This window comes from Neofelis nebulosa, chromosome 3 (genome assembly GCF_028018385.1).
Source record: "Neofelis nebulosa isolate mNeoNeb1 chromosome 3, mNeoNeb1.pri, whole genome shotgun sequence".
NCBI classification, from domain to species: domain Eukaryota; kingdom Metazoa; phylum Chordata; class Mammalia; order Carnivora; family Felidae; genus Neofelis; species Neofelis nebulosa.
In genome coordinates, this window is record NC_080784.1 from 189,090,460 (window position 1) to 189,117,240 (window position 26,781).

The following is a 26,781-nucleotide window of genomic DNA, read 5'->3' on the forward strand; positions in this document are numbered from 1 at the left end:
TATTTCTTTCAGAGTCTGGAAGGGTGATGAATGAAACCTGTTTTCTCTCTTCCTCCCATCTGGCTTCAAACAGCTTTCAGAAGGTATGGAGTCAGCAGAAAACGCTCAGTGCTGAGAACCAGAGAAATCAGGGCATCAAGGGAAAGAGCAGCATCTGGGCTAGGGTTTGTGCTCTGCGGGAAAGGGTCAGTTGTGGGTCACGAAAAATAAGTCACTAAAGACAAGGACCTTGGGGTGAGGCTGCCAGGAAGACCGGGTGCTGCTGAAGCTGGCCTGTCTCAGTGAACTGGGAGGTGAGGACCACATCGCTCAAGGTTCCTGGGATCCTACAACAACATCCACCCTGCACTTATTAAATAAATACATATCATGCTAGGAATTGGGAATATAATGGAGAGCAAAATAAACAGCCCCTTTTTTTGTAGAGCTTAACAGCGCATGTGGAAGACATATCTTAATCCAATTACCACCCTGTGAGCCTTTAATTACACTCTGTGTAGAGTATTATGGAAGGAAAGACATGGGAACTGTGAGAAAGAACAACACATCAGCTCACATTTATTGAGCATTTAGGTACTGATTCAAGCGTTTCATGTATGCATTAAATCAGTTCCTCTTTACAGTAAACCTAGGAGTTAGATATTATCATTGTCCCCATTTTGCAGATAAGGGAACTGATGTACAGAGAGGTGAGGTAACCTTTACAAAATTCATATAGAAAGTGGGAGAGTTGGGGTTGGAACCCAAGCAAGATAATGACAAAGGCAGCATGCCATGTCCTGACGCATGCTCTAATGGAAGAACTAGCTTAGTCAGCAAGGGTGGGAGAACAGGGTGAATGGAGCAGTCTCCTGGGGCAAACTAAAGCTGAGAGTTCAGCATTCATTGGAGTTATCTACTGACATCAGCTGAGGTTCTCTCTTAATTGTAACAGAAACTGACGTTGATGGATGAAGCATAAAAGGGTCAAGTTGGAGAAGTAGGCTCAAATGAAGCTTCTAGGACCAGGGCCCAAAAGCACAACACAGAACTGGTGGATGGAAGAAACTTCTTTAACCGCTAATGACCCAAGGCACTGAGTCCTGCGGTGCATGTTGCTGCCAAGACCCAACTTTCCTGCAAGCATAGCAGCCACTACTTCTGCACCAGAAGCTAGACCTTATAACCACTGTCATTCTCGGAAGCCAGATGCCTCTGCTGCTACCCTCACCAGCACAATCAGTTCTGCCTTCCGCAAGCTGTTTGCTTTCAGATCAAATTCCCAGATGGATAAGTCTGATTGGTGGGACTAGGTCACATGTGTGAGCCCTGGCTCCTACAAAATCTGAGGAATGTCATGCTCTACCTTGGTTAGACAAAACGCTTAAATCTGGGTGTCCCTCAAATGTAGCAAGTGTTCAACAAGTGCTAGGCACCCCAAAAATGTGACAGATGCCCACTTCACTAGGAATCCAAGGAAAATGAACCACATATGTGAAAGATCAGACATGGGAAAAGTTCACAGCACATTTAAGGAACTCCAAGAAGGTAGTTCAATGGATCAAAAAGACTTAACAAGAATTTATAGAAACAGAGGGTAGAATGGTGGTTACCAAGGGCTGGGGCAGGGTGATATGGGGAAGGGTTGTTCAAAGGGTACAAACTTTCAGTTATAAGATGAGTAAGTTTTGAGGAAATGTATGGTGTATATAGTTAATAGTTTGATAATTATACTGTATTATGGACTTGAAAGTTGCTAAGATTTTAAATGGTCTCACCACAAAAAAGAAATGGTTATGGGAAGTAATGGAGGGTGTTAGCTAATGCTACAGTGGGAATCATTTTACAATATATAAATGTACCAAGTCAACACACTGTATACCTTAAACTTATACAATATTATATTTTAGTTATATCTCAAAAAAGCTGAAGGAAAAAAAAAAAGAATTGTGGAGAGATAGCCATAAGGCAGGGGACATGCAGGTCCTTATAAAGATTTTAAGGATTTTGATCTTTATCCCAACCACATTAAAAGTCATTGAGGGAGTTTAAGCAAGGGAGTGACTTTAGCTAATTTGCATTTTTAGAAGATTACCATGACCTCTGTGGAGAATAAATTTGAGTGCAGCAAGAATGGAATCCAAGAGAGTATTTAGGCGTGATTGTAATAAATCATGAGGGAGATGACGGGAGCTTGGTCTGGGGTGGTATAAGTGAAAAGAAGAGAGAATCAGATGGATTAAATAGATATTCAGATAAAATCAACTGGATTGAACAATTCACTGGAGATCAGTGGTAGAGGAGATAAAGTAGCAAAGATGACACAATTTAATGGATAACATTGAAGTTAGGGAATCCTGGGTATGGACAAGTTCTGGAGGAAAGGCAGAGAAGATAATGAATCGCGCTTTGGTTATGATGATTCGAGGCTTCTTTTTCTGATCTCCAAATGAAGAGCTGAAAAAGCTCAGGGTAGAGTCCGAGATGAAAATGTAAATTTTGAAGCCATCGTGTAGAGATGGTAATTGAAACCATGGCTGTTGAACACAATTTAGAGAATAAGAAAACAAGACGTTGGTGTAAGCCTTATGGTAGCCCAACACTCAAAAATAAGCTGGCAAGGAAAACTGAGGAGGAGGGCCAGAAATATTCCATGTCCTTTACCTGACACAACCATAGATGACACTTCCTGATAATGTAATTGACCAACATTACACAGCTAAAATGGGAGGGTTTGGAAATGAACACTATGGCTATCTTGACTCCAAAGCCTATAGCCCTTCCATCGTAATAACATGGAAAGATTATAAATCTAAGACTGTGGGTGATATGCCAGGGTCAAGCCACTATGGGAAGCACATAGCCAGGCTGTGTGAAGAGCATAAAGAGGGTGGAGATGGGGAGGGGCCTCCAACATCTATTCCCTAAGAGCCAAAATCTAGTGCTTTCTCAAGGCTTCTCTACCCCTTTCATAATCCCCTTATAGCACTCCAGGAAACATTCAGGGTCAAAACCAAAAAACTTGTTCCCAGTGAGAAAGAGTAGCACTCAATTTAGAGGACAGTAATGGATCCAGATTTTTCTGGGATGATAGTTTTAAAGGGGATCAGGTTATGAAGTTGTGACCTACATAGGTAGGGGTCTCTCTTTCATGCACTTTTTTTTTTTTTTTTTTTGAGAGAGACAGGGACAGAGCATGAATGAGGGAGAGCAGAGAGAAGAGAGAGACAGAATCTGAAGCAGGCTCCAGGCTCTGAGCTGTCAGCACACCCAACATGGGGCTTAAACCCATGAACTGTGAGCCTATGACCTGAACCAAAGTTGGACACTTAACCAACATAGCCACCCAGGAGCCCCATGCACTCTTGAAGTCAGAGTGGTAAAATGGCTTGGATTCTTTCCCCTTGGAGCACACTTTGCCAAGGTGCATACTTTGTTCAAAGTCTCTCTTTTTCCTATCTGACAACAGACTCAGAGCTTCTTGACTTGCTCAGGCTTAGGACACAGGCAGGGTTGGGAGGGGGCTGTGCGGGTGGAAGGAAAATGCACCCTCTCCTGCTATCTGTTGCTCTGGTCCTATTTCCTAGGGTGTGATATAGTGGTGTTAGTTTTCATCATATTAGAAGGGATAAGTTCAAAGATCCTAAGATGAATTTAGGAAAAACTGTGGCCTTTAAGCTTATTTTAACTCTGGGCTTTAGAAGAACTCCAACTTGTCTCTGGGCAAACAACTATGCCATGTGGTTCAGCCTAGCTCACTAAACTTATGAAGAGAATTGGGAACCATGACCCAATTTAGGTCAAAGATCATATGATGACTCCAAAATTTATACTTCTGTCTCTGGCATCTCCCTTACCCCCAATCTCTATATAGTTGAATAATTAACCTCTCCCCTTTCAGTCAAAATGACATTTGAAATTAACACATATATTTATATACTAATGTTTAAAGCAGTATTTTCACAAGAGCCAAAAGATGGAAACAACCCAAATGTCCATCACTGGATGAATGGATAAATAAAACATAGTATATACATACAATGGAATATTACTCGGTATTAAAAAAAAGAGAATAAAGTTCTGACTCACTTTACAATATAGATGAACTTTGAAGACATTATGCTTAGTGAAGTAAGCCAAAGAAGTCATATATTATATGATTCCATTTGTATGAGGTACCTAGAATGTCAAATTCACAGAGTCAAAGTAGGACAGTAGTTACCAGAAATGGAGGGGAGGAGGCAATGAGGAGTTACTGTTTAATGGGCACAGTTTTGATTTAGGGAAGATGAAAAAGTTCTAGACATGGATGGAGGTGAGTACATGAATGTATTCAATGCCACTAACCTGGACAGCTGAAAATGGTTAAAATGGTAAATTTTGGTTTTATGTGTTTTAATTTTGAAATTTTAAAAGTTAATTTTAAAATTAATTTTTTAATGAAAAAAAATTAACACATATAAAATAGAACTCTTGATTTTTAACCCATTCCTCAAACCTGCCCCCCTCTGCCAGCTTTTCTAATCCTAGCAAATGGCACCATCTCTCTAATTCTTCACACCAAGCACCTAGAAGTCATGTTGGATTCTCTCTTGGCTGTATTCTCTCCCATTGCCAATCTGTAACTGGTTTTGCTTCCATCCATCTCTCTATCCCCTGAAATGGCCACAGAAGCTTCCTCACTGGTCGCCTGCCATAACTCTTGCACACAATGTAGCCAGAAAGTGTAAATCTTTGAAAAACCAATTTAGCTTATGTCCTTCCCTGTTTAACTCCTCCACTCAATGGTTTCCTATTTTAGTGAAAATCTGACATATTTTTATGACCTTTAAGGCTCCATATGGTTTGGCCTCTGCCTGGCTTTCCTCTGCCTTCTCCTTGCTGTCTTCCACCTCTATTCTCCAGACACACCGGGCTTCTTTCTCTTCTTGAAATGTGCTGAGCTCTTTTCCATTTTATGACCTTTGCCCTTTCTTCTATGAGGATCACTCCTCTAGGTTCTCACTTTATGGTCTTTATTGCCAACAATTCTTAACTTAAATTCATCTCCATAAGCTATCTTTTCTGATGGCCCAATTAAAAGTTTTATTCTCAACTACCCCATTCTCTCTCATATTATCCTGTACTATTTTCTCTGTGGCCCTTGTCATTAAATTAAAATGTCTTATTCATGTATTTACTTATTTTTCATTGTCTATCTCCCCTGAAAGACTGAAATTCCCATGAGAAACAGGGACATCTGTCTACTGTCTTCAGTATGCCCAATCCTGAGAACAGTACTTAGCCCATAATGGACGTTAAATAAATACTTGTTAAAGGAATGAAGAAGAGAGTGAGGAGATATGGAAGGAAAAGAGGAAAGAAGGAAGGAAGAGAGGAAGGAGGGAGGGAGGGAAGGAAACAAGGAAGGAAGGAAGGAAAGAAGGAAGGAAGGAAGGAAGAAAAGGGAGGAAGGAAGGAAGAAAAAAAAAGTCATCTTAATATGATCTTAATAAGACTCTGGTCTCACTATTACCATCTGGATATTAGAATCATAGGATATTCAGGCTGAATAACCAAGACTTCACTGGGTATTGATTTCAAATCCACACCCAACACCTGAATCCCTGTTACCACGCTGCTGGCTATCCCTATTCCATGGAAACCAAACTCTGCCTCCAGTCCCAACTTGGCGATTCCAAGTCTCCACCCATTCAGACCTGAGATTCCTAATCACTTTCCATTGGCTTCTTACTCTCCAACATTTCCCCAAAAGCTTGTCCACTATTTCAGCTTCTGCCACCACACTTCCACTCTGATTCCCAATATTTCTCAAAGAACACTTTATTTGGCCCTTGGTTGCACTTCTGGGATAGTCCTCTGGAGTGCTTACCCTTCTTGAGAACTCTGGGAGATCCTCTTGAGCAATGTCATTCCACTCTCCTGGACACAGTATAAGCTTGAATGGTGGCTCTCGGTTCCAGAAATCCCATAGGGTACCAGAGTAGAGCCCCAAGAGAAAATATCCTCCATCATACAACCTTATCCATAGGCCTGAGGTGCCCACTTGGGGATAGCCATCATTTTTTCAGTCCATAAGAATATTGATCTACTTGTATTTAGAAATAGCCCATCTCTAATAACGACAGCCACGTAAGAATAGCCCTCAAAGGAAGTGATGCCTCAGCTGGTGCCTCAGAGAGAAATATCAGAGTCCCACCTTCCTATACACAGGTGAAAAGGTAAATTCTAGGTTATAAGTCTCACTAAGTGCAAAAATAAGCACTATGGGTGAATAAAAGTTGTATAACTGCATATGAGAACAAAACAAACGTGTAGTTTTGCTCTAAAACTGATTTAGGGCTTTAGAACTGTGATTTGTCAAACCAAATTCTGAGCATGTAGATTAATATTAATACTTCCTTCTTAGTTTCTTTCATTCCTCCCTTTTGTTCACAATATACTTTATTAAGCACCTACTATATGCAAGTTATTGTTTTAGGCAGAGTGATTCTCATAGAGGAAGGGAAAATCTGATGTAGAATTTACCCTCAAGGTAAAGCAGCCAAGTAGAAGAGAAAAGCTCCCACATAGTTTCTCTGATTTGTGCATTCACCAAACACCCTTAACTTCCCTTTTGTAACATGAATAAGACATGGAATTAACTATTTGTTCATTTTCTGTCTTCTACTCCCAGGGTCTAAGCTCTGTGAGGGCATTAAGCACATACATCTTATCCTAGGGAAGGATAGGTGTTTAATGAATATTGCTTGGATGAAAGAAGGACTACAAATGGATATAGAACACTGAATATAATGTTACCAATATAAGAATAGATAAAAGGTAGTTCTCCAGAAGGCAAGATTATTTTCTTGACCACGATAACAAAATTCAACTCCAAATTCATCTTGTCCAAATAAAGAAAAAGAAATAAATTCTTCCAATCTGATCAGCTCCCTGCTCATTTTGTATTCTAGACTATCTTTCTGTGATCACAAGCACCATGCCTCTTGTCAGTTACTGGAATTTCTATACATATATAATAAATGTTGAATAAATTATATTAAATGTCCCTTAAAAAGTCATTTTCAGTGGAGTCAATGCCACCTTTTGCTAATGACAACGGGAGAGGCAGCAAGTGTTAGCATTATCCTCGCCACAAACACACTTCAGGTGCTTGCATACAGTGGCCACTGTAATGGCCTAGAGTGAAGAAATACAGGAAAGTGAATAGTAGAGAGCTGAGAAGAAAGAACACTGGCATCTCTTTAAAATGCTATCATGTAAGTTTTCATATTTCTGGCACCAAGTTCAAGCCCAGGTGGGCACACCTTACCCAGACTGCCCGTTCTGGCCTACTGTAGAAGTCTCGCTAGTCTGCTTTTTAAGGACAATGAAGGACACTGCTTGGTGATGTGGCTACAAGCTGTTCAGGGAAGAGACTTTGCTCAGCACATTTCAGCTACTGAGCAAGGCTGGGCTCGTTTCACAGAGCCACATAAAATAAATAATCATGCAAAAGCAGATTCGTTCTGATAGGGCTCTGACAGCTGCTCTGAGAGGTGGATCCTTGCAAGCCCATCTTTCAACAATGAACTGACCCAAAGATCCAGGAAAGCTCCAGACAGGACCATATGGCCTGGAATAAAAACATATTTCAAACTCTGTTTATTATGCATATCTTTCAAAGGTTCACTACTCTGTGATGAAACATTGCACCTGCAAAGCTTTAATAAGCTTCCCAAGCAAGTACAATTATAAAATCGCAGGCACCTGAAGAATTTGTCTTCTCTTAACACTTAGCTATGCACTGCCCACGAACGACTGGTCTCATTCTTTTTAATTATATAGGTTTGTGGTATTTTGTAAGCTGCGATCAATACTTGTTCAGAAAATAAAACCCCTTATAGACCTCAGCATGAGGCCATGAAATATCTCTCCTCCTAAATTGTAGGGACTCCAACATTATTGCATATAGAACCTTCTAGTCTGCCTGAAAGGAAAAGCAGCAGTTCAATCATGCAGCCCTGCAAAGACAGGAGAGCATTTGACATGAATTTAGGCTGGGCTTCATTCATCAGCAATGGAAGGGGTAGAGGGGGTATGAACAGTTTCTCTCACTAGCGCACTCTGTGACTCCACATCCGGTCCAAATATTTGAGAAGCACAATCTGTTCATTATTCACTCAACAAATATTCACTGAGTAGCAATTATGTGCCAGACACCAGGCTCGGTGTGGTGATTCAGAGATACATAGCACATAGTTTCTGCCTTCAGGAGTTGACAGTCTCATTGGGAAGACTCAAGAAGAACTGATTTGGAAATATAGAAAGACATTACAGGGACAAAACTGGGGAGACTTAACTCTCCTGGGAAGTTCAGGTATAGCTTTCCAGGGAAATAGGCATTTGAATCAAAACATGAAAGGTAATAATTCACTAGCTCGTTAAATAAGAGAAGGTATGAGCCATATCCGTGTTGGAACTCGGCCCATGCCAATTTTAATGGCCTGTCCCAAGGCCACAGCAGTGTGATACAGTTTGAGGCCATGAGTTCTGTTTCTATCCTTGCCTCTAATCAGCTTATGCACTAACAAGACATGTGTCTCTGAGACTGTTCATGTGGTCCAGTGATGGGTTTAGAATAGATGACCTTTACAGGTCTATTGGCGTTAGAATCCTTCTAGAGTTCTCTCCAAACTAAGAGTCTACATGAAACTTAGACTTCTTTTATTTCTCTACCCCAAAACAGTGTACAGTGTATATTTTAGGATTTAGAAGTTAATTTTACATAAGTTGGTTTAGCCTAATCATTATGCAGTGTGATGGAGTAGCTAAGTCTTACTGCCAGGATCCTGTCTTATTCCCCTTGAACCCATAGTCTTACATCAAAAGAGAGTTTGGGTTATATCATAGAAGGATTATATCATACTCAGCCTTCAAAATGAAGAATATAGGACCAATAATGGTACATGAAATGTACTATGAGATTATGAGATTACATGTAGACCTAGAGACATGAAAAAAGTAACTGTTTCTTCCTAAAGGTACTGATGATGCCATTAATAATATGCAAGATGAGTTTTTTTTTTTTTAACCACAGGTTGTTATTTGACAAGTGTACTGAGGACATTAAAAAGAGAAAGGAAGGGAGAAAGGGAGGGAGGGAGGAAATAAAGGAGAGACAAGGCAGAGAGGGAGAGAGGAGGTGGGAGAAAAGGAGGGGAAAAGGGAGGGAGGGAGAGAAGGCAGAGAAACACATACTTCCTACAACCAACACTGTCGCCAAGCTTTTTATCTCCAGGCTCTCAACAATGATTCACAATATGTAGCCAGGGCATTACCTTTCAAGGCTTTTTAGCCTCAAGGAGAACAACAGAGGATTAACAAAGGTGGCACCTGATACTGCCCAGGCACACAGAATAAGGGACAGCTATGATTTGTTGCTAAAAATCACATTGTTCACAACAACCCTTAAAGACTGATGCTGTTGGATCACCTGGGTGGCTCAGTCATTTAAGCATCTGACTCTTGACTTAGGCTCAGGTCATGATCTTGCAGTTTGTGAGATCAAGCCCCGCATGGGGCTCCATGCTAACAGCGCAGAGCCTGCTTGGTATTCTCTCTCCCTCTCTGCCCCTCCCCCACTCATGCTTGCTCACTCTCACTCTCTCTTTCTCTCAAAATAAAATAAATAAACTTAAAAAGACTGATGCTATTATGTCCATTATACGGATAAAGAAAATAAATTTCAGAGAAAGTGTTTTCAAGGTGAGCAAGAGAACAGGTAACAGAGAAAGGATGAAGACCCAGCTCTCTGCTTCCAAAGTCCATGCTCTTTCCAAGACCCTATCTTGAGTCTTGTCTTCTTTTTAATTCATCTTCATGACACCCCTGCTCAGGAGGTGGAGAATAGCCATTTTTGTCTCTGTTTTACCTATGCTTTGAAAGACTGATGATCACAGGCATACATGTGGCCATAGCAGACGAAGTGTCAAAGGAATTCTGGACAGGTACCTGACACTGAGGATGTCACTGACAGGTACAGGTCCAACCAATGTCTCTTTTTATTTGACCTCACTGTCTGTCATATATCAGTTAATCTTTTCTGATGTGAGTATTAAAAAGACAAAAATATTCCTAAGAGGTGTCAGCAGAAAGGGAGAGAGAGAATTAAAAACCTTTGTTTTACTATGAACTATAGGCAGAGAAAACCATCATTCACAGAGAAAATGGAATCAACAGATTTTTGTTTTCTCTGGCTTATGGTAGAACTCTACATTCTCCAAACTCCATTGTTTTTATTGATAAATATTGGCTTTGTTTGAATTTTAATAAATCCACTTTTTTATGAGATACTTCACTAAGGTCCAAAAAAACTACAGACCACCTCTCCCACCCAGCTTTTCACTGACCACCTCCACAAATAACTGTCTTCAGTGACGAATGGGGTGAATTTACTTCCATTTTGAAGCTAATAAGACAGCAGTAATTTAAATTTACTGGGTGTTTACTGGATATCAAGTACTGTTTTAAGAGTTCACTTGCCCTTTACAGCAACAAGATAGATACTCTTATTATTCTCATCTTAAAGCAGAGAAAAATGAGTCTTGGGGAGGCTGTATCATTTGCCCAAGCTCATGAATGAGATAATACATCTCAAGTATGGTCTCCTTTGTAAGCCTCTTGTAGAGTGGAGTGGATTAACAACTTGGAAATGATTCTGGAAGGACAACTACATCATCTGATTTTTATTTAATATAATATTTATTCTTTAATTCAATCAACATTTTTTTCCCCAAGCCACTAAAAATACAGAAACAAGTAGGATGAGATGAAAATCCAAAAGGGTTTCTCTGTCTTACAAAGAAAAAAATACATAAAGGAGTAGTTATGAAACAATGCAATCAGGACAAACACTGGGTATCATGGGGCACAGAAGAGAAACTCCTACTCAGTGAGGATATTGGGAAAAGGAGACATCAGACCTTTTTTGGTTTAGATAATGCTCGAATAACCTTGAAGGGCAAGTAGAAGATAATGAGGAACAAAGGGTCAGAAAGCACAAGTAAAAGACAAGGACATGTTCTGGCAACTACATCTAATTGGATGTGACACAAGGCATTGAAAAAGGCAAAGGGCCAAGAATAACCCTGGGAAAGTGTGTAAAAAGTGTGTAAATAGTGTGTAAAAAGCCATGCCATTCAAGACCTTGCTTGCCATGCTAATAAATTGGAATTTGATGCTGAAGGCAATGGGCAATGAAAAACCACTAGGGAGGTTTAAGTAGGAGTAAAGGAAGACTGAATTTGCATGTTAGAACAATTGTTCCTCCAGCCGACTAGAGACTGGAGTCAGGGAGGCCAGCTAGGAGGCTGCTAGAGCCTTATATTTAAGGAAATTGCAGTGGAATAAGAAGGAGGAACCAGATACTAGAGATATTAAGAAGAACCAAATCTTACAGCCAACTAATGGGGACGAAGGGTTTAATATGGCTCCCACTTTTATAGCTGTGTCCGTTGGGTTAACAAGAAAGAGAGAATTCAATAGAAGGATCAGGTTTGAGGAATTAAGAATGATAATTAACAAGGAACTTTACGAATGAAATGGACAGACACGACTTTATTTTTCCTTTAAACAACCCTCTGAGGTTGGCAATCCTCATCTCAAATGGGAGCCCTGAGCAGAGAGGTCAAGGGACTTGTTCAAGCTCCCACAAGTATTAGAGGGAAGAACTAGAATTCGAACCCTTTCCAAATTCCATTTTGGAGATTTAGAGCCATTTTCCACTATGTAATCTGACACATAACAACAGTAGCAGAGTAATAAGGATGATAGCTAATGTGTGCTGAATACCCAGGTTCTCTTCTCAGAACTTTGTATTTATCAACCCATTGACTCCTCAGCACAACCATATGCAGTAGGTATTGTTATCTCCACTTTACAGAAGCAAAGGGACACGAAGAGGTGCCAGCTGTAAGCTGCATCAGCCACGATATATACTTGTTGCCATTTCCCCTGTGGGGCGGATCCAAGCACCATGGCAAACTGAACCACACAGCCGCCAGTTCATGGCTTGTGTTCTTCACCAGACATCTTGTTTCTTTCGGAGCCTGTGGTTTAAGCCTGTGGAAAATCCAGACCCAGGCCCTCATTGTTTTAACCCATATATGAAAGATGAGAATCATTTTCCCCCAACTCCATTTCCTTGAGTTTACCGGCGAGGGTGTCCAGGACTTCCTTACTAGGCTGCCAGTGTTGACTTCTGAAAGTGAGAGCCAGGCTCTGTTGATCCAGTTTGAGTTTTCAATAGGGAACCATTTTCTAGCAGCTTATGTGTGCTGGGCTGTGCTGTCCTGGAGTGGGATAAACAACCTCAGGCTTGACTGCCCAATGCATCAGGCTGTGGAAACAGCCCTCCAGAGGACACTACTCACCAAAAGCCCATTAGCCAATTACTCAGAGCCCGTTTAGTAAATGAGCTCTTTCTGTGTACTAATTGGAGCCCTGTAAAAGTAAATTTGCAGGAAGAAGCTCGCTCTCTGTGGCCAGATTCCTTTCTCTGGCACACCCCAGAATCGGGGGTCCTGGAGAGGCAGAATGACTTGGTACGGCCACAGGCTCTAAGCCTGCACTGCCTAGATTCAAACCCCAGTTCTGGTACTTCCCACCTATGTGGCCATCAGCAAATTCTTCTGGCCTCAGTTTCCTCATCAGTGAAGTGAGATTATAGAGCCGATATCATGGGATTTGGGGGGCTCAGATGACGTAATACACCTGTGCCCAGCACATGTGAACTATTCAATAAATGTTATGTGATACTGTTTACTGCTCTTGCTTGTATTACATTCCAAAGAATGTAATATAAAAAAGTGACAGGGGCGCCTGGGTGGCTCAGTCGGTTAAGCGTTCAACTTCGGCTCAGGTCACGATCTCGCGGTTTGTGAGTTTGAGGCCCGCATCGGGCTCTGTGCTGACAGCTCGGAACCTAGAGCCTGCTTCAGATTCTGTGTCCCGCCCCTCTCTGTGGCCCTTCCCCTCTCAAGCTCTGTCTCTCTCAAAAATAAACATTAAATTTTTTTTTAAAGTGACAGGAAGCAGTATAAATTTACTCAGGTTTAATTACTGATGTTTGACTAAATATATTTACACGGGCTATCTGTGATGTCTGCTATACTCCTAATTTGGCAATTAAGATATATTTTATTATTAGTTTGCATTACTACATCACTAAGTGACTTTTCATATACCTAAGCATTAATTATCTCCTCAATTCGATTTCATCCTCCTTTAAAACAAAATTTTTTTGATGTTTATTTATTTTTGAGAGAGAGAGCACAAGCAGGGAAAGGGCAGAGAGAGAGGGAGACACAGAATCCAAAGCAGGCTCCAGGCTCCGGGTTGTCAGCACAAACACCGACATGGGGCTCAAACCCACAAGCTATGAGATCATGACCTTAGCCAAGCCAAAGTCAGATGCTTAACCGACTGAGCCACCCAGACACCCCTCAGTTTTATGCTCCTTGAAGAATGGTTCCTTGTAGCCTGATACCCACCAGTACCATCCAAAGATTAGATATTTGTTCGCTATTGATGTCATTGAGTAAATTATTCTCATTCCTGATGAAAATCAGCTGGAATGAATATTGGTGTGTTACTACCCGTAATACTTAATACTTCAGGATTGAAGGTTTCCAATGAATTTAATCTCTATTCATGATTTAGTGTCAAATTAGACATACATACAGTCAAACCCATAGGGCAAAATAGTAATAAAATAAGCTACAGCAAAAACTTACAATACTCATGAATCATAGTTGTTTATTTTATGAGGACTTCATCACAAAGTTAAAGTAGATGAATACTAAAGGCTTCATGGTCTTAACTCCCCTAGACCTGGGCAACAGCTAGCTTAAGAAGTAGAAAAGACTTGGGGTGCCTGGGTAGTTCAGTTGGTTAAGCATCTGACTTTAGATCAGGTCATGATCTCACAGTTGGTGGGTTCGAACCCCACATCAGGCTCTGCAATGATAGCTCAGAGCCTGGAACCGGCTTGGGATTCTGTCTCCCTCTTTCTCTGCCCCTCCCCCACTTGTGTTCTCTCTCTCTCTCTCTATCTCTCTCTCTCTCTCTCTCTCAAAAATAAACATTAAAAAAAAAGTGGAACTAACTCTGAAAATGAAATTGAAGTTCTGCCTAAGCTAACTATAATTGTCACTGAAGTTGTGCAAACTTGATCAAATAATTTTATTGTCTGCAAACTTTTAAGTATATTTTAGTGTACATGAAAATAATGTGCTTGGTATTATTGAAACAACATTAACTCAGCAGCCATTTTATGGTTTGAGTACCTGATAGTGATTTTATTAAAAATTAGTTTTCAAGATAAATATTGGAAATAATAACTTCATAATGTGGTAAAAGCCCATTATTCTATTTAATCTTTTAAAAATTTAATGTTTAAAAGCATAAAAATAATATGTTGATTTGTTTAAAGGAAACATAAGAAAAAACAAATTTAACATCTTTTGTTAAGTGTGGGTAACAGCTGGATGGAAAAGTCAGAACCATACACGTGCAGACCTATCATTCAAACAGACTTAGGTAAAGAGTTAAATTACTCTTCATTATCAGGTTTCTATGGAAATAACTTTGTACTTAAAAAAAAAGAGAAGAAAACCCTGAAATAGCTTCCTTTCTTTAGCATGGTCATTTTCCTGATTTCACAAGCAGAAGCAAATACAATGTGACTAGCTAATTCCCAGATGCATAAAGATTTAAATCCATGTCTGAACACTGGACAATCAAATTATGTAGTAGTACAGTCACCAGAAATAAACTCAACACATAAATGCAGTTTATTCAGTATTATTAACACAAATAAAATTTACACCTACAGTCCTGTGTATTAAAAATAACTTTTCCCACATCAAATAGCAATATTTTGCTCTGCCAATCAAATTAAACCACCAGAAACATATGGAAAGAAATCAATTCTGTAACAAAACTTTGAAAAGTATGGCATTTATCATGTTCAAGACAGGTTAATTCTAGTTCTAAACAAACTTTCTTCCAAGTAGGGGCTTTTGTTTCTGTTCTTTTCTTTGCTGGAAATATACTGAACACAAACATTCTGTCACTCTAACCTCAAAATCCTTTTTCTCCCACCCAACAGGAATTAAAAGGAGAAAAAATACAAACACACACAACACGCACAGGCACGCACACACACACACACACACACACACACACACAAATAATCTTACCAGACCCAGACAAATTTAACTGTATCGATTTTAGGCAAAAGTGAGACTAAAATCCTATGCCAAGAATGAGAGTCTGAAAATTCTGGTGAGAAATGTTTATAGAAAAAGCCCTGTCCCCTTGTTCCCTGTCAACAGCACTTTGGGGACTAATTGTAAAATCACCTTAGTTAAGTGTACTTAACTAAAGGGAGAGAGGCCGTCTTTAATAGCTTTCAGAGCCCTAAACTCCACAGAGCTCTACAGATGAAAGCTGAGAGCCTCAAGTAGAGCCCTAACCTGAACAAGAACTGCATCATCCACACTACCTGAATCGTATTCCCAAATTAGCAGCCTCTGCAGACACCATTAGCTCATGTTTGAAAGACATAGTCAAGACCAGTCTTCCAAATCATGTACCACAATAGCCTCATCTACAAGTTATGAGCAAATGAACAATACAGATGAGACAAAAAGGAACAATGCCTGCTCTAAAGAGCAAACAAAGTGTAATGGAAGGAAAAGAAATGCACAGGGTGCACAGTTTTAGAGCAGAAAGAGACCTTACCAGTTACTTAGTCTGGTCTTGTAGCTTCCATCACATTAGAGTTTGGCAGTGGAAATGTAGAATGCAAAAAGGTTTCCCTCTGGCAAAGAAGAAATGAACACATGGTGCCAAATGCCTGTGGGGCTTCTCAGGGTTTGTGCGGATACCTGGTTGTTCTCCACGAAAATGGAAACAGTCGAAACTATTGTGTCAAAATTAAGAGAGGGGCTGGCTTTTCAGCTGGGAATCTGAAATTTGCATTTAGTTAAAACCAGTCGACTGAAACAGCAACGTCAGTTTCTTTGTTTTGCCTTAATTTTACCATATGCATCCTAATTAATTCAGCAGACATTCACTTATTAAGTCAACAAATATTTACTGAGAGCTACCAACTATCAGTATGGCCCTGGCTGCAGGGGTATAGTAATGAACCAAGGAGAGAAAGTGCCTGGGAAGGGACGGTCAGTAAACAAGTACAGACCTGTATATATCAGGTAGTGGTGCCTGATATAAAGAAAGAGAAGGCAGGGTAAGAGTCCAGACTGTTGGAAGATGCTATTTTATGCGGAATGGTCAAGGCAGGCCTCACTGATAAAGTGACATTTGAGACAAGATTTACAAGAAAAAGGGAGCAAATCTTGAGAATATACAATTGGAGTATTCCAGGCAGAGGAAGCAGCAGGCAGTGAAAGCGTTTTTGACATGTACAGGAAGACCAGGCTGGCTTTGAATGAGCAGAAGAAGAGTAGTTTGTGGGATGTGGAGACCAGATCGAGTAGGGTCTTGTGGGCCACAGTGAGGCCTTTGGACCACATTCTGAGGGAGATGGAAAGCCATTAGAGTGTTCTGAGCAAAGAAGCGGCAGAATCTGTCCTGGCTGATGGGGAAAGAGTGGAGCACTAGGGAGCAAGCAATGGGCATTTCAGAGAACTGCCACTAACTGGTAGCAACCCCTGCCCCACAGAGCGTGTTGCATTCAAGAACCAAGTTCAGGGCACTTGGGCTGCTCAGTCAGTTAAGCATCTGACTTTTGTTTCAGCTCAGGTCATGATTCACAGTTCATGGGTTCGAGCCCAGAGTCAGGCTCTGCACTGGTGGCACGGGGACTTTTGGGATTCTCTCTCTCCCCCCGCCCCGTTCTCACCCTGCCTCTCCCCCACTCTCTCTCTCTCAAAATTAACTTAAAAAAACCCTCAGTTCGTCACGTACCACCATAGCCACTACCAACACCTCCACCCAACCCAGCGGATATGAGCAGAACCAGGAGGGGAGAAAGGTCACTTTGAGCATGTAGAGCAGCAAGCATCCTCTGTTAGACCTCTCCATCATCTCTTTCTGTAATATTGAAGGGACCCAAATGTCCTCCCCACCTCTGCTAAGTCAAGAACCGTGACCATTTCTTGCCAGAAGTGCTGAGCAATGGGAACCTCAGATTGCCCAGGGTTGCAACTGTGGAACGAAGGGCAAGGGCAGGATGGCAGAGGTATGACAGGCAGCAGTTGGGGGCAGCCTATACTCACACAGGTTACCAGAGCAAAGATACAGAAAGTCCTCCTGGGTCAACCAGTGCCAGAAGATAGGTGGGTTTAAGAACTTCCGAAAGAGTCACTCAATGAATGAGGGGAGCTTGCAGCAAGAGGCCATAGAGTGAGTGGCTTGCCCATAGCGTGGGCTGAAGCTGGCCTCTGCCCGTAGGTCAAGACTGAGCCAGGTCTCCTGGGCCAGTATACTGTATAGGGCAAGTATGAAGAGAGCTCTCCCATGAGCACCCATTAGAGGCAACTCTTGGGGCAGCTGGGTGTTTCAGTCAGTTAAGTGTCCATCTTCGGTTCAGGTCATGATCTCATGGCTCATGAGTTCGAGCCTTGCATCAGTCTCTGTGCTGACAGCTTAGAGCCTGGAGCCTGCTTGGATTGTGTCTCCCTCTCTCTCTCTCTCTCTGCTCCTCCCCTGCTTGTGCTCTGTCTCTCTGTCTTTCAAAGATAAATAAATGTTAAAAAAAAAAAAAAAAAGAGGTAACTCTTTGGTGACCTGCCATACAGAAAAGTGACAATCAGCTGATAAAGGAGGGCAGACTAAATGAAGGACTCTGAGAAATCCTGAAAAGCCCCTTACCCTAAAACTATTGCTTTGTATGTGATAATAATATTATTCTAGGGGTATTTCTCCGAGAAGCTTGCAAATATGGTTTTCTATGCATACAGTTTAACTTGTGAAAACACCCCAGTGAAAATTTTCTACATTAAAAAAGTATCATGAGGGAATGATTACATAAAGCTTATATATATTCACCTTTTACAGAATTAAATTTTTAAAAAATTTTTTTTTCAATGTTTTTTATTTATTTTTGGGACAGAGAGAGACAGAGCATGAACGGGGGAGGGGCAGAGAGAGAGGGAGACAGAATCGGAAACAGGCTCCAGGCTCCGAGCCATCAGCCCAGAGCCTGATGCGGGGCTCGAACTCACGGACCGCGAGATCGTGACCTGGCTGAAGTCGGACGCTTAACCGACTGCGCCACCCAGGCGCCCCAGAATTAAATTTAAAAACAGTTCAAAACAGAAAGTTTTAATAGTTCTCTCATAAAGTTGTATTCACTTGCTCTTGGGGGTTTTCCAAACTTTTGAAAAGACAAAAATAACACTTTCAAAAATGGACTATTGTTTAAAAATAAGCTATACGGTTAACCTAAGAAATATCTTCATCTCTAGGAATAGCATTACAATGGTTGTAGGCTGCCTCTGACTTTTTAACTGTGATTCAACGAACAAGTCACTTAATTTTTAGAGATGATGCACTCATGGAGGAGCTAGAATGTAGACCGTGTTCCTAATCTCTGGATTTATAGTCAGCCCTCTGGGGAGGGGTTCCTCCTGATGTCACCTACCTCCCAGGCTTTTATTACTACGACGTTTCCTGGAGTCCACCTGTGGAGCCCTCATGGGCATCTGTTACTTTTGCCTGCCTCGCATTTATTTACCTCCCACCAACCACTGGTAAGAACACCCCCAATTTTTATGGAGAAGTAATGTTGCTCACACTTAATATACTAGCTGGGATGGCACTGGCCACATCCCATGAATCCAGGTGTGGACACAAGAACTATTTCTGGTCAATTAGTATTTTCCAAAACTAAAGTCACAGTGATGGGTTCAAGGATGAACTCCCGATTCAAGTTGTCTAATCAGAGCTAAGCCAAGCATTGGCTCGAGAAGTGGGAGGAAGTTATTCTCTTCTCTCTGATTATAAACCTAGAAGATATACACCTAAATCTGCCAGCAGCCACCACAAAGAGAGAGTCTGAGGGTTGAAGAGAATCTACAGAAAAGCAGAGTCAAGATATGGAGAAAAAATAGGTCCCTTTAAACCACTAAGTCCAATGAATTTGAAGAACTGTCCTGGGATCAATCATTTGAACAAATAACAAATGTTTTTTGTAACTAAAGCCAGTTTCTGTCAAATTTTTTGTACCTGAAAGAGATATGTCTGATACACGTGATCTACAAATTGGATAACTGATTCAGGCTAATACAGAGATATACAAATATTTCTATAATATATGTAAATAATATGCCAAATAAAATTTAAACCAGTGTAAAAGTTTTCTAATTTTTATTAGGATTTTCTCAACGTATAGTAAAGATGCAATTAGAAAATTTCAACAGTCCCTTCAGGTTCTAAAGTCCTATGATGTTTAAGAGACTTTGTATTACATAAATCAAGGTATACTCCTATGAACAAAGTGGTACAGGGACATCTGTCCACACAGATTAATCAGTAAGCGACTGTGTACCTTTGCCTGATATTGTGAAATGCGGTAACTTTGAGACAATGATGCTATATTGTGGGTTTTGCAGATTAGAGACATGGAAATAAGGTTGTGAATTCTGAGTAAGACCAAAAAAAAATTTGAAATCCAAAATATGCCTTTTGTTTTGATCCTTCCTTTGGTGCCAGTGGAGATTTCACACTGGGTAATATAAATCACCAACGTGCTAATTAAGCTGTGTTTCTCACTGTAAGGTCTTTCTGTGCTTCCCTCAAAGTGCTAACAAATAGAACATCATCATTTTCCTTAGATCTGAGATCACAAAATGTCCATGAGCAATATACAGTTGTAGTGATACAATAGCCAGCAAAAAAAAAAAAAAAAAGGCTTTAAATATCACCCACCACAAAACTTGGAATATAAAATGTGAAATTTGCAGAGGTATGACTAATGGGGTGATTTCTATTTTTCCAGCAACTGAACACCCAGTCCATGAACCGAGCACATATAATACTTAGAAAACAGTCTTAGAGAAAACTGACAGATATATAGGGCATTTTATCTTGCATTATGTGATTTGTAGAAGTAATCTCAACTGGAAGTACTTCAAAGGAAGGCATTAAAGAAGTGTAAAATAACTAATCTACAAGTATTTATTAAGTGTTTGCTATGTAGCCAGCCAAATCCAAGGTGATTGAGGAGGAAATAAGAAAGTGAAATCTAAGGACGCTGTTGAGAGTAACTTGCTAACTATGTCCCCCTCTTTCAACCTCATCCCCTCCACATGGTTCCTAGCCTAACTGATTCAAAGCGCAGTATAATTCACTTAACCATCTAGCTCAAGCATCTTCAGGGGCTCTTTGCTGCCTACTAAATACATTCTAGATCTTTTCTCTTGGCATAAACTAGTTCCAACCTAATCTCACAGCCTTATCTCCCAGGACCCCCATTTGGGTGACATTGATACAGGTTAGCATTTTTATCTGAGAAGGAATTGGTTCCAGAATGGTTATGCCCATGTTAGCAACAACAACAACAACAACAACAACAACAACAACAACAACGATGAAGAGGGGGAGAAGGAGGAGGAGGAGGAAGAAGAGGAAGGAGGAAGAGGAGGAGGGGGAGGGGGAGGAGAAGAGGAGGAGGAGGAGGAGGAGGAAGAAGGAAGAAGAGAATGGCATTCCTTGACTGGTTGCAATGTGCTAAGTATTAACCACTGTGCTAAGCATTTCATGGCCGTAAGTCTTATTATAACCCTGTGGAGTGTGTACTATTTTTATGCCTACTTTTTCCTGTTGAGGTGAACTTGACATAACATAGACTTGACCATTTTAAAGTGAACGAGCATTTAGTACATTTACAACGCTGTGTAACCACTTCCTCTATCTGGTTTCAAACTGTTTTCATCAGCCTAAAAGGAAAACCCATATCCATTATTCAGTTGCTCCTCATTCTCCCCTCCTCCCAGCCCCTGCACCACCAATCTGCATTCTGTCTCTGTAGCATCTACATTTTTAAAATGAGAAATTCGGTCTTAGAGAGGAGAGGCTACTAGTCCAAATTCTCACTGCAAGGAATAATGGAGCTGGAATTCTGTCTTCTTCCTTAAAAAAAACTAAGCTATAAGGCTTTTGAAACATGATTACTTGAAGAATAAACTTATGAATACAGGGACTAGAAAGAGATTGAATGGTATATGTTGGAGAGTTCGTAATTTTAAAACAAACTAGATTCCCCCCAACTACCTAGAAGAAACAGCATACCAGCTCTCATTACCCTGAGGGGCCCCCAAAGCTGTTTTCTAGCCAGTGTTTGCTTCCATCATTTTTGTATTATGTAATATGAGTTGAACACCTACTATGAGCTCAGTGTGTAATTCTCAGCTATAAGTACAGTCCACTAAATTTTTTATGCCTTTAAAACTTTCCAAAAGTTCAAAACAAAATCTCCAATAAGCCTGCATATGCCACACTTGTTAAAATGGACCATTTTGTTTCTCTCATGTTGGGATCCAAGTTCTTTTGTAGAATATAGTATGAATATCATGTAATATCTTACAGAGAAGATGTAAATAACCCAAGCTATATTATGATATATACACTTCAATATTATAATTCCACAATACTACAAATTATGGTAATGTAATACAAATCCAAGTATATTGTTACACATAGGAAATCATACAAATTAAGTCTAAGAGCATAATGTTCTAAGACATCTCACTTGACCCCTAGATTAACCACTACAATGGCTGTCTGACTTATGCTCCTAATCCCACCCCTTCTACTCCTATTACTGGTGACAAATGAAACAGAGAAATAGAACCAATGGAGGAGGAGGGAGAGAGAGAGAATTCAAGGAACTGGCTTGCATGATTATGGGAACGAGAAAGTACAAAGTCTTCAGGCCAGTCCAGGAACCCAGGAAAGAGTTAAAATTGCAGCTCAAGTCCAAAGAGAGTCTGGAGGCAGAATTTCTTCTTTTTTGAAGGACCTCAGTCTTTTTTGCTTAATGCTTTCAAGTAATTGGGTGAGCCCCATCCACATTATAGAAGGCATCCCGCTTCACTCAAGGTCTACTTGTGTTAATCACAACTAAAAGATACTTTCATAGCAACGTCTAGATTGGTGTTTGATCCAATTGCTGGCCACCATAGCCTACTAAGTTAACAGATAAAATTAACCAAATTTTATGCCAAATTCTTATGTTGAAGTTCTAACCTCCAATGTGACTGTATTCAGAGATAGAGCCTTCAAGGGGGTAATTAAGGTTACATGAGGTCATAAGGTTGGGACCCTAATCCTATAAGACTGGTGTCCCTATAAAAGGAGGACGAGACACCAGAGACCTCTCTCTTTCTCTCTTTTCTGTGCACACAGAGGAAAGGCCACATGAGCACACAGCAAGAAGGCAGCTGTCTACAAGCCCAGGTGAAATGCCACACCAGAAATCAAACCTGTTAGCACCTTGGTCTCGGACATCAGCCTCCAGAAATGTAAGAAGATAAATTTCTACTGTTGACGTCACCCAGTCTGTGGTGTGGTAGCCCTGACAGACTAACAACACACAACCTAAGGCTCCTCCCAGTGGAGTATCCAGTGGTTCACTGAGCACACACACCAGACACTGCCATCCTGTCTGCATAAACCTTTCAATGACTCCTACTGCAGTCAAAGTAGAAGCCGGTGTCATTAAAGGCCCGTCCTGCCCTATGGGATCTCTTCCTACAGGTTCCCTCTCTTCCTCGATGACGCCTTTTCCCTCACCCATGCCTTTCCAGCCATGCTGCCCCTCCTTGCTATCGCTGGGCCACGTCAGGCCAGATCCCAACTCATAGATTCCATCCTAGCTGTTCCCTCTGCCCGAGAGCTTTCTGCTGAATGTCTGCACTGTTCCATTCTCATCTCCTCCAAGCCAGTCCTCAAACAACCCCTACTTGATGGGACTTATGTTGCAACCAGCCTTCATCTCCACCCCCACAGTCTGCCCCCAAATGCCTCTGGGCCCCATACACCCCTTCTACCTTATCGATCCTCTCAGGAGTCCCAGGAAGAAAGAAAGTGCTATTATTACCCCCATTTTGTAGATGAAGAAACTGAGGAAGGGATGGTGTAAATTACCTTGCCCTTCCCCATTAATCCCAGAAGTGGAGAAACCAGGGTTTGAAGCGAGCCAGTCCTTCTCTAACTCCATACCCTTAATTACTCAACTAGATTCTGTCACTGTTTGGGGAAGAAGGAAACGCCACTTTTCCCCCAGCTTTATTGAGCTGTAATGGACATATAGCATTGTGTAACTTTAAGATGTAGGTATACACTGGGAAATGTTGTCACGGAAAACACTGCTTTCAGAGTAAGCACAATGCATCAGGCACAGCCCACAACCCCATGCCAGTGCACACTTTTTACACATTGTTTCATTTAATTGCCAAACAATTTTGTGACATTGACATGGTTCCCTTTATACAAATGCAGGGACAACTTTTTAGAAGAGATTAGGCAACACAGCAAATGAGAGAATTCAAATCTTCTTCCAAAATCTATGTCTCTACTACTCCATGCTAATCATCTGCTGTGAAACTGTGCCCTGTAGAGCTAATGAGGTTGAAACTCCCAGAAAGTTTAAAGCTTGTTTTTCAGAGAACTGTTTCCCTCTAATCAGTTATTGTGTCGTTTCAGTCCCCACTAACAAATCCACTAGCTATCTCCGCAGAAGCCTGGACTCAAGGTCAACTAATGTGGTTTCAGCAAGGCCCTGCATTCCTTACGAGAGATAAGGAGCCCAAGACCCCATTCAGTTTGTACCAGCTCTCGGAACATGCTGATAGTGCCTTGTCCTTGTCCCAAGATAACCTCCTGATGTCAGGGGCTGAATTTTGCCTCATTCTGATGTTAAGTCTCCACCCCAAGGTGAATATGGGATGCAAGTTATATACATGCCTTGCTTAATGTGCATACTCCTAACTTTACTCATAAATAATCTTAAATTCCCCTACCCTTTTATCAAGATATATGTAATCTCAACCCCTGTAGTTATAAAAAAAACCTTGTTCTCTCCTCCTTTGGGGAGATTTAAGGCTTGCCCACCCCCCATCTTCTCCTCTGGCTGCCTCTCAGTTTCTTTGCTGCATTTCTGATTTGTCAGTGACTGGCTTTGCCGTGTGTCAGACAGACAGACTTGGGTTCAATTATAGCTGTGGATAATATGGGTATATTACATAAATGTGAACCAAGAATAGGTTTAGAGGCAAGATTCCCAGATGATTTAGGGTCTTCTCAAACAGAGAAATTAATAGTTTGGGTGTTACTTCTATATAGGGGCTGATGGACATATGCTTTATAGAGTTCATTCCTTGTGGTCAAAGCTAGCTTTTTTTAGCTTTATGTAACCTAAATATTATAAGCTGAGGGATCCTATAAAGTCTGCTACAATGCATGTCATTTCATCAGTAAAAAGGAATTCTTTGGGGTTCCTGGGTGGCTCAGTTGGTTCAGCGTCTGACTCTTGATTTTAGCTCAGGTCTCACAACTGTGAGATCAAGTCCCGCATCAGGCTCTGTGCTGAGTGTGGAGCCTGCTTGGGATTCTCTCTCTCTCTCTCTCTCTCTCTCTGCCCTTCCCCCCCTTCTCTCTCAAAATAAACATTTAAAAAAATGTCTAAAATTTTTTTAATGAATTCTTTTGAGTTATGGCTTTACTCTATTCCACTAAACCTTTTAAAATTACAAGAGAGTATTTTCTAAAACTCTTTCTTTTGAGACTAACAAAGATTCAGACCTAAACAATAAAGGGAATTAATAGACCTAGGTAATTAAAAGTTGAGAGATATAATGGCTTAAGGTAAGGTTTGATCCAGCAGCTCAAGTGATCTCACCAAGGATCCAGGGTCTCTCCATCTGTCTGTTCTGACTTCTGTATCTGCTTCAGCCTCAGGATTCCCTCAGTCCTCCTTGTGAATGTAACACAGTGACCAGAGTCTCAGACTTCCCTTTCCCGCACCACATGAGGAGGACCAAGGGTCCCCTTTCACAGCTATAATGGAAGAGAGGAAAATAATCTTTGTAGAAATGCCAACAAATGTCTTCTTGCCTCTCTTTATCTCTGCTTAGGTTACACCCATCTCTATGCTCCGGTCGAGTGTTGTTCTGATTGATTTGAACTAATTAGAGCTCCTCTTGGAAGCTAAGGATGGAGCCATGCTTACTGAAATTAGGTGGCTGAAATGGGGACCAAATGAATGGCTCAAAGGACATGTCGGATGATGTTAGAAAAGCTACCATATGTCCACTAGAAAAGAGTATCGTATAAAACCATTTAATACTTTAGCAGGATATTGGTCTGTCCACTGCGTGCCAAGCATGGCAACCAGCCTAATACAAGGCAATGAGAAGAGTGTGCGGAGGATGTTAATGTGGGCAGATGTCAGGGGGTGGCATTTCATCTCCTGAAGCGAGAATTAGTAGAGCAGGCACATGGAAGAACTGGGACGACCTGAGGGGACTGAGTGCCTTAGGTCACTCTTGAGTATCAGAAGTGATGAGGCGGAGAAAGGGGAGGAAGGCAGAAAGGTGCAGGAAAGAGGAAGAGGTTTTGCCTACTTGACAACTTCGCCTTTTCTGTGAGGAAATGAGCTATAGGACGGACAGGCTACAGAATAAGAAGAGATCGACTCTGCAAAAACAAGCATACATTATAGAAATTCTCAGATGGGATGATCCTCCTGAGAATTTTGTTATGTCCTAGCTAATTAGCCAAGGAGATAATTCATTTTACTCTTGAGGATTCGGTTTTCCCTGAGGGGGGTAAATATTCAAGGTCTGCAAAATGAGAGTCCCCGACTACTCTGTGCGTTGCTAAACCAAACATTCATTCTCCAGGGCTGGAACCCAGCAAGGACAAAGCAAAGACAAATGATGTGGCTTTGAGAGTAGCCACTCCCCTCACACTTTGCTCTGCCTCCTTCTCATCCTCCTCTCCCCTCCCCTAGCATTTAGGCCTGGACATAGCTCACACTGTGGGAATGCAGATCCTGGAAAGAATCCCTTTCGTTACTGCCAAAATACACAGGAGGGAGAATCATACAGCATGATGTGGGTGGAACACAGGGGAACAAAAGGCATGCCCAGTGCTCAATGAGTTAGAGGAGCATTACTGTATAAAAAGGGGTGACGGCAGACAACTGCAGAGACACTCTTAAGCAACACAGTTTCCCCCAGTACAGAACTGGAAGGTGTAGTTACACCTAAAGACAGGATGTAGCAAGGAAACATAAGGATTGGACAGAATTCTGGACACAATGTGTGCTCAGCAAATCCAGGGACTGGATGTCCCAGACAACTAGTGTAACTTTTTTGTGCCTCCCTTGGAGGAATAGCATTATAATAGAGAGGGGTGCATCAGGCTAAAAGATGATACTCTTAGTCCTAGCCATGCTTTGATCACCTAGCCAGATTTTGAGCTTTTCTTCTGTTTCCCTGACAACTTTCTTCCAGAAAGAGGATGTGTTGATTGATTGCTACAAATATCTTACATCCTGGACAGTTGTATTTCAAGTCATGAATTAATAAATTGACACTTGGGTTTATATATCGGGGTCCTGCAAGTTGCTAGACATGTGCCTATTACATGAGAAACTGATATGCTCTGGGAATGCTGGCAACATTTCATTTTCTGAACAAGCACAGCTGAAGAGCAGAGCCATCACTGGCCAGGAGAATGCCCTCTGAAGGGCCTTGCCCAGCTGTCTGGTTGGACTCTCTGCAT

General features: G+C 41.2%; 1 protein-coding gene across 4 annotated transcripts in view; it reads right to left on the bottom strand.

The window, feature by feature from the left end:
• LOC131507763 (cytosolic beta-glucosidase) overlaps window positions 1-26,781 on the bottom strand; it is a 133,298-nt gene that overhangs the window by 33,999 nt on the left and 72,518 nt on the right. Inside the window, exon 5 of one of the 4 annotated variants that reach the window (XM_058722961.1) lies at window positions 4,088-4,158. The exons of the other annotated variants lie outside the window; for them this stretch is intronic. Coding sequence (XP_058578944.1) covers window positions 4,103-4,158 — 56 coding nt within the window. The 3' untranslated portion in view covers window positions 4,088-4,102. Of the gene's footprint in view, window positions 1-4,087; window positions 4,159-26,781 lie in introns of those variants that run through there. 4 annotated transcript variants of the gene reach the window in all.